This window comes from Pangasianodon hypophthalmus, chromosome 4, assembly GCF_027358585.1.
Source record: "Pangasianodon hypophthalmus isolate fPanHyp1 chromosome 4, fPanHyp1.pri, whole genome shotgun sequence".
Taxonomy (NCBI): Eukaryota; Metazoa; Chordata; class Actinopteri; order Siluriformes; family Pangasiidae; genus Pangasianodon; species Pangasianodon hypophthalmus.
Window position 1 is genome coordinate 25,560,455 of NC_069713.1, and position 9,250 is coordinate 25,569,704.

Below are 9,250 nucleotides of genomic sequence, written 5' to 3' on the forward strand. Positions count from 1 at the left end.
TGCCTTTCCTTTGTCCGTATGACTTTTGTGTGTGCGTGTGTGTGAGAACTAACCTCTCCTTGTTACCAAACCACTTACTCTCCATTCAGTGGTGAGCAGCTTTGTCAATGGGCTATTGGGGGAAACAACGCAAGCAGAAACTTTAGTAACATGGGCCCTGCCTCTTAAAGGCACAGCGCCCTTTTACAGCATCTGCGCCTCTCTCTGTGAGTCCTGTGCTTTATGTCTGCTTACCATAGGTACTCTAATTTTGTGACAAACCTTGACAGCTCCCACTGCATAGCCCGCATACATCACTCAGTATGCAATTAAAAAAAAAAACACGATATACATGTGTGAAGGAATATATATGAGCTTTTTGTTTTGAATAAAGATGTGCAAATGGCAGAATAAAAAAAAACATAAAATTAAATCAGTTCAATATAGTACGTAAACTGGCTGGACAAAAACGTCCCTGGAACTCACATTTCCCCTTTTACAAAATCATGCACTAACAAGTTACTAAAACTAGATTTATAATATGATTATGGCGACTCCCCATGTCAGTGTACGTGTTTATGTCCATATGTGTGTAACAGGTGGGTAAACTTCAGCTGTATTCACTTTTTTCCCTGTCGCTAGAGGAAAAGGGTTCCTTTATTGTTGAACGGAATCCAAGAATAGTTAAGGACCACACAGAGAGCTGGAGGGGGGAGGGGTCAGTGCCTCCAAGATGGCTAACAATTCACACAGCCCATCTGTGCAGGGGATCAGCACCACTGCGAAAGCCTAGGGGGCTTAGAAGGAATTTGGCAGTGTGAAAACCAAATAAAGATGCCCGAAAACGCAGAGATAAGTGAGGCGTGCAGAAAAGACGTCAAATGAGGAAGGAAAAAATCACGGCGCAAAGGCAAACAATACTGCCTGATGGGGAGAGAACAAGAGAAGGCTTGCATGCGCTAGGAGAAAAAAAGAACACTACTTGTGCGTGACAGAAGATATGGAATTCCTGAGCCCACAGTCCGTGTTCAAAGACTTAGCTACTGCACACTGCAAGCCCACAGATTGGCTGGTGGAAAAAAAACTCCCAAGAACTGTACAGCTAGAAGCAAAATCTAATTTTCAGTACCCTGTTGTCTGTCAGCTTGTTTGTAGAGCAGTAAAACAGGGAAGCTTCTCCAAAAATAGGCAGTGAAGCAAAAGGAATGGTGTGCATGGTCAGATGGTGCTGTCTCTCTCTTTTCCTAGACCCCCCACGACTTGATACCAAAATATAACACTCACAAACAAGTTCATTTGGCTCACAGATACAATCCCCAAACACCCCAGCCAAAAACCCCCAAAAGGCCAAAAGCATGGACTCACCTTCCACCCATAGCTGTTCAATGTCTGTCTCAATGGCGGCCACTCGCAGGCCAACCGAGAAGGCTCCAAACACGAGGAGTCCAATAAAAAGCACTTTTCCACAGTGTCGCTGAATATGACAACCCAGAGTAAAGAGGAGAGCCTGGAACCTTGCCCGGAGCCACAGCGGAGCTTTCTGACCCGCAGCCTTCCCCTGTGACACAAGAGAAGAACACTTAGTCACTTGGTCCATAGACACTTATTTCAGATTCACAGCAGTGCCACACAAAGCCTGGATCTGTGAACTGTTTTACAGGCAGACATCAACACTGTGTGGAGTTGTGATTTTATTTTGAAGGAGAGATTTAGTTGCTGAGAAGAACTTGAATCTCAGCCATGCATTTAACTCCTCTGAAAGAGTGTTATCATTGCTAGTAAAACTTCTAATATTCTAAGTTAAAAAAAAAAAAGCAACAATATGCATTTTTGTTTGTGTTAAACCATATTAAACTGTTCTGTGACATGGCTAAAACTTTCGCACAAAAACAAAACAGCTTCCTGCTTTTGATTTCTGCTAACTGTACTTCCATATCATATTCCTCACTAATTGGATGTTCCTGCTTTGCTTGTATAGGTATTTGTGCAAGTATGATGCAGTTCACACTCAGAAGTAAGTGCAGGCTTATTGTCTCATGAATCCAAACTGACCTGGGTTAAATGTTGAAAGCCCTCCATGAGCTAAATGCTATTGCATAACTTGATAACTGGAACGCTGACTGAACCGTCCAATGAATAAAACATCATGTTATGGAACCACGGCACAATCTGAAGGCTCCTCTCTGACTATCTTGCAGAGCCGGCGCTGTTTAACTAGCCAGTAATCAGTGCCTGTATGACTATTTGGCTTCGAGGAAACGGAAATGGTGATTTTGAACTATCCAGTTTCATGTGCCAAACAATTCAAACGTCACAGCTTGATGTGGACCACACACATGCACAGCAGACACTATGTGGGCGCAACCTTCATTAGGTATTGCATTTCTTAACACATTCCTTGAAGTTTTTAAAAGCCGACTGAAACACTCTAAAGAAGTGTGTACTTTAGAGGCTTATTTACTTCTCTTTTTAAGTGCATGATTTTTGCTTTACTTGTATGGGAAGTGTTTCAGTCCCAGATCTTTTTCACGTTTAGATTAAACACACACATCTGTGCTCTCTGTGTAAACACATGACAGTGTGTTATATATCTATAACTATATAACTATAAAGGTATAGAACATAACAGTAAATTAGGTTATTGCACTTGTACTAGAAGTCTAGAACTATGGTCCAGGTTGAGGTAATAAAGTGTAGATATGATACAACAACAGACTCTTCAGATCAGTCTAAGGAAGACTTTCTTTATGTATGATTCTTCCTGGACACACTGTACTGAGTTGCTCATATCTTCACTCCACTACTTGCGACTCGTTATAATGAAGCCTGGCTGCTGATGGATTGGGTTTTGACACCAAATCTATATAAATCCGCTACTTTGTCAGTTACACAACTTCATTAGTAAACGTCTGTGCAGGACCGGACACAAGCAAAGCCGAAGCCCTGGCTGAGGAACTGTCTCCTGCAGGCTCCCCAGCGCGTGCTCCCAGCCGCGACGCGCACATCTGCCTGCAAATGAATGGAGGCTTCCTCTCATTCATGGATCAGAGATTCACACTCGCAAAAACCAACCCAACCCAAACCAAACAACAAAACCCTAAACCGCAGAGTAGCCGGTCCCGTTACATGACTGTGCTTCCTGCGCGAGCGCATTTACACGTTCGTTACTTCTGACTTCTAAACACCTCGATGATGAAAAGCAGCGCGTGAATGACTACACACGTCTGAAGTTTCCCACGCGTAAAGAAAGCGCGAGCAGTAAGAGGGAAAAACCGGGAGCTCTCCACTGGAGCAAGGTTTCGGTCACCTTAGCGATCTGTTTGAGCGCAAACGCGGCGTGGCAGTAGCTGGGTCTGCGGGTGAGGTCCGGGTTACCGGAGCGCGTGTAGCTCGGGGGTAAAACTCCAAACCCGTCGGCCCCCGCCACTCTGGGAGCCGAGGCCATAGTCCAAACGAGACGTCGACGAGGCGAACAAAATAAAAGAGAAGCGCCTCAGTAATCCGTGAGCAGGCGCGAGCGCATCCGCCAGGCGCGGTTCCGGAGGTCGCTGTGTGCTAGTGTTCCTCTGAGCCGAGCTCCTCCAGCACCATGCCAACATTATGGGCTCGAATCCGTGTAGATCCTTCGGTCTTCATTCGGTCTGGACGCGCGTGCTTTCTTTTGCTTTGCGTCTCTGCAAGAGAGAGAGAGAGATAAAGAGAGAGAGAGAGAGAGAGAGAGCGGTGCGCTGCGAGCGGCTCTTTCCGCCGAGTGTGACCGCGCTCGCGCAGCACTTGAGCATTTGGAGGAAGGCAAGCCTCTCGACCGAGCCTGAAAAAAAGCGCTTTGGTTTTGATGGAGGAGCGCTCTGGTTCTCATTGGCCGAAGGAAGAGGCAAATTACTTTGCAAACATCGCCTATTATTAGCTGCTAAGCAACAGCTCGCCGGAGCGGAGAGAGAGGGAGAGAGGGAGAGACCACCCAGGCAGAGCCCTCCAAAACCCCAGAGGCGGGAGGGGCGCGCGCGCGCGCGCTCGAGAGAGAGAGAGAGAGAGAGAGAGAGAGCTCTTTCAGTAGTTCAGGCGCAATCACACATGCCGTCTATTGATAAGAAGCACTGAGTTTTTGTCTCTTCTATCTCCAGTCTGATAGTCCAAACACTGTCACACACAGTAAATGCCTTCCAGACGTTACCTATTAGAGAATTACACATCATTACTGCTATTACTATTAACTATTCAATAATCAAATACTACCAATAAAGTCCTGAAGAACAGAGCTTTAACACTTAAAAAGGCTTCATTTAGCACCTCTTTATAACTGAAGAATAACTGGACTTGTGTCTGTGACTTGTCTTAATACCAGCACTAGGTCTAACCTGCAATCCTTCTTAGCTCTACTACCTGGTGCCAAGTACCTTTCGGGAATGAATGCTTTCCATTAGGGTTGTACTTTCACTTATACACCTTCAGTACTTTTAGTTACCTGGGAAAGTGAACATACTTTACTTTAAAACACAAGTGAAAGGTAAGGGAATGTTGTACCTGTGTGTACTTTTACATTGTTTTTGTCTGTTTTATCTCTGGTCTGATAGACCAACAATATCACAAAGAGCAAATGCTTTAACAGACATTATCTATTTAATAAATAAACAGCACTGACTTTTTTTTTTTTTTTTTTTTTTTTACTATTGTTGCTATTCCTACTATTAACCTTTAAATAATTAAATCCTACCAAGAAAGTCATGAAAAAAACACTCATACATTTATTTATTTATTTGTTTGTTTATATATATACCTTCAAGGGTTTCCACACTTTGTCCCTAACAAAATCTATGTAACCCTACAAAATAGACGTTTCCTTTTTAGAAAAAGTTCCAAGTAGAACCAAGCTAGAACATTTAATCATCCAAATTAAATGAGGCAGGAGGTCCTCAGTGTATTTCTGAACTGCATAATTTAAAAATATTCTGTCAAATTTTTTTTATACTTTGTTTTCAGTAAAAAGTTGTAAAAGGGTTAGGGAACTCATAATTAAAAAAAAATATATATATATACACCTATGGCGCACCTATGTGACTTACCTTCTGCCAATACTTGGTCAAAAGCGAAACCCTTCTTAGCTCATATACATTATCCAGGGATAAACATGTACCTTTTAGGGTTCGAACGCTTGTCACTAGCATTGTATCTTCACTCTTGTGTACTTTAGTTACCTGGGAAAGTGAAATAAGTTTACTTTTAAAACATAATTGAAATGTAAGGGCTGCTGTTTTAACTTTGTGGGTACTGTACAGTATTTTTTTTTACCCAATTGTGTAGGATTATTTCTAGTGTAGTATATTTACACAGACCCAATAAGGTGCTATATATAATGTAGTGGTAATAATCATCTTAATTATAGTCGCTCGACCTGGTACTTTTGGCATTGTAAACACCCCACCCTTCTGCACAAGCTGTCATTTGTGATGAAATGATGAATTATAAGGTTTCACTGATTTAGAAGTGTCTATAGAAAAACTTAGTCATGTGTACAGCCCAATCAGGCCTCTTGTTCCGTCCCAGGACTGGAGTAATCTCACCATTCATTGGCAGTGAAGAGAAATGATAATGAATTTAACCATGAATTCCTGCTTTGAGTTAAGTGATAGCACAGATAACTGACTCCTTTCCCCCCACAATGTGCTAGTATCTGGCCTAATCTAGAGATAAAGGGGTGATGGGTTGAGGTGAGGTGAGCATGTTTGCTCAGACTAAAGGCAGGTATGGTGTGGAATTGCATCATCCATAGCCATGGACCTAGCAGTCATTTCAGCTAGGAATCTTTGTATTAGTTTTAAAAACACATCATGATATTACAGCGCTAGGTTTCTCTGTCACAACCTAAGAAACGTGCATCATTTACAGTTATAACTACATGCCAAGCGAGTATAGCATTATTTACTACAGACTTGGTGTCTTGTATTAAATAATAAACCCTATTTCAGACATTTCGCTCAAATCTAATATGCCAATTAATTACCACACCAGATGGTGCTGGAACTGTTGGCAGCAGGAGAGGAGGTGGGTGTCAATCATATGCATGAAATATAACACACACTCATACAGGGTTTAGAAGCATGTGTGTTTGCTCCAGCAATGCCGAGAAAGACAACTCCATTTTTTTTTTTTTTAATTTGATGAGGGCTCACGTGGAATGCGAGGAATTGCTCCGTGCGGTCAGGGCCCCTTTAAGGCTAACAAACTGAGGGAGGTCCGGCCTGACGTCTGCAGGCCTTGGATAAATAAACTGAGGAGATGACCATGCGCTCTCCAGAAAGCTGCCATCATGCTTCCCCCCCCAAAACGTAAACAGCCACAGCCATGTGCCTTGTTTCTGCTAATACCGTTAGCTAATGGCTAACGGTATTAGCACCTAGTTACTCTCTGTGCTTTCTATTGGCCAGAATATTCAGACTCTGAACTATAAGAGATTTAACATCTGCAAATTTACATGTAAGGTGTTTATATTACTACAATCGAGTGACCAACTTAAAATGTTAAGTCGGTTAACACTGAAGTTAACCCCCTAAATTCTGGAATAGTATTTCAGAGAACAAAAATGCTAATGTGCTTTATATCACAGCGCTGTAATTCAAATGATAGATTTTTATTACCGCACTCATTCTAATACATAATCATTCCACAATAATAACTCATTCACAGGATCCTCCTGTTGTTCTTTAACAAAGAAAAATGGCTAATCATTAACATGGTGAAGTTTTCTCTAAGGAGACGTTTATGTAACAATTATGGAAGGAGTCTCAGGTGTCAGTGCTTCGTAACAGTCAGGAAGTTTTTCAGCACGGGTCTTCAGGACAGAGGACTTTGCACTTTTTCTTGCTAACATGACTAGCTGCATTTTTTGTCTTCAAGATTAAGCAAAAAGAGAGGCTTGGGAGGGAATGTTGCTGCTAATGTAAGTGATAAGGGGAACTAAGTTGTCTCACAATATTGAATGTGAGTATAAACAGTTAAAAAGCATGAAATGACTTTCATTAATAAAAAAAATTGAAATCATTGGCAAATTGCTGTGGTATAAGAGGAATAAAACACTTCAGGACATGCTGTTATCGGATAATAATCCACTTAAGGCCGGTAAAGGTAACTCCGCTTCATGTCGCGCCACATCCCCACACCCTGTCATGGATTGTTAATAGCATGCTGCCAAAGTTTCTGATTCCTTTGAGATTTTGAAATCAAAATGAAAAGTGCTATATAAATTCTATTCATGGCATATATTAGCCATCTGACACAAATCCCCATCCCCTTTTGGTTTACTACTGGTTATTTGGTTTACTAGTTAAAACTACTGACACAAAGAGAATTCTGGGAGATTAGTAATAAAAGCAGTAGCTGTTACATTGACAGGAATGTACAAACAAGTAAGAAAAGGAAGAATACAGACAAAATGCACCTCAATCCTGTCAGACGACTCTGCGATTGTGGTGCCATGTAGCACTTGTAACTCTCAAAGATTAATCTCATTCATTTTTACAAGGTTTCTTTGCTCACAATGGCTGAATTTTGCTCTTATAGGAGTAATAGAGTTTATTTTTTAGCATAGAATTAGCAAATATACAAAATATGATTAACTATAATCTATGGTAACAGCATGAGAACATTAAGGAAATTCTAATGATTTACTGAAATTAAACAAAACATTTGGGTGACAGTGTTGTACTTTCACTGTGACCTCATCAGTCAATCATATTATTATTGAAAATGAAAAAAAGAATGAGAGAACTTACTTTTCTTCTTGGAAATTCTGATGATATAACTTCTTGTTGAACTTCGTAGAGGAAATGTGGTCAGGTAACATGGTTGAGAGAATGTGGCAGGAACTAGAATGTACATATTTCATAACCTATAATGGATGACTGATGGAAAAGGATGTTTCAAGGATTAGAGGATGCAACACATGAATGCAGTAATAATATGATTTTTTTAAAAAGTATTTTAATGATTTTATTTCAAAGAAAACTGTAGTTATAGTGGGCTGAAACAGGCAACTCTGTGCAGTATTTATTTTTTTTAAATTACTGTTTTAAGCCATTTATGTGAAACATATACATAGGTTATTGTGAAGGACACTTTACCTGTTTGTAAATATAATATCAGTGGGATATATTAACGCACCCCTATCATGGAATCCTCCAGATGTTTACCATTTGACCCGAACAATTTCTTTAGCAGCTTTCCGTTTAAATTGATTTAGATTAATAACATTAAATCACACGGGCCATACTGAATTTTTTTAAATACGTTTATATTTGGATTAGCCATTCTGCCCAGGTGATACCTTAGAAAAGAGAAGCCACATTTGTATCCAAAAAGGCAGAAACAGGCTATTTTGCCTGGTAAAAGGCATGGGGTGATGCCGGTCTCCTGCTAACATGCAGGACTTGTTTAGTGAATGTTTACAAAGCTTAAAATATTCTTAGGCCCCAACGTGCATTGTGACACACTGATGTGTACATGTTGGCATTGTAAAGGCCCATCAGTCGCAAATGGGAGAGACTTGCCACCCACAGTCACAGATAAGATTAATTATGATAATATATTTCTGTCTCTTTTGTCATAGTAATGAATGGCCCCCCAAACTTTTCTTGAGGCGTCTTTGTTTGTGGTCCTTTAACAGTGGTATTGTTGAGGGCAGAGTTAGCAGGTGGCAAGAAATCAGAGCCCTTTGTTTTCCGAGTTTCTTTATTTTTTTTTTCTTTAGAGGAATATAAAAATATGTGCACACTAGGAGCATGAAAGAGGATAGAGACAGACAGAGAGAGGGAGAGAGAGAGAGAGAAGAGACTTTTCAGGTGATCTGACAAAGGTGTCAAGAGACAGAGTTGCAATATCATTTATCATTAATAATATTGACTACCATTATGCCACATATCACATAAGTAAAAGTGCTAATTCATATTAGTCAAACCTATTATATTACCTGTATTAAGCATCATATAAGCATCATAAATTATCTAGCTGCATGAGGAAGGTCTTCTTATGATCTCAATTCCTTAACATGATGATTTTTTTTTATATTTCAAAATGTAATAGGAAGGAGTCATCAATCAAGTCAAATAATTCTTGGTATTCCAAACAGTAACTAAATACCACCCACAGGAATGGGTACTGAAAACCAAACTTCACTACCTTTTAAAAAGAGAATATAAAACTTTTAACATCGATGTTTTCACTGAACAGAGGGTGTACATCTCATTGCACCACAGCAGCTGACCGAGTTAAACAATAG

General features: G+C 40.4%; 1 protein-coding gene across 2 annotated transcripts in view; it reads right to left on the reverse strand.

Moving 5' to 3' along the window:
- ptch2 (patched 2) overlaps positions 1 to 3,889 on the reverse strand; it is a 28,189-nt gene extending 24,300 nt beyond the window's left edge. Inside the window, exons 1-2 of one of the 2 annotated variants that reach the window (XM_026936660.3) lie at positions 3,287 to 3,889; positions 1,345 to 1,537 (exon numbers count right to left, since the gene is read on the reverse strand). In XM_026936660.3, the coding sequence (XP_026792461.3) occupies positions 1,345 to 1,537; positions 3,287 to 3,424 (331 nt within the window). In that variant the 5' untranslated portion in view covers positions 3,425 to 3,889. The other variant, XM_053233496.1, reaches the window with a different exon arrangement.
- Between the last annotated feature and the right edge of the window lie 5,361 nt (positions 3,890 to 9,250).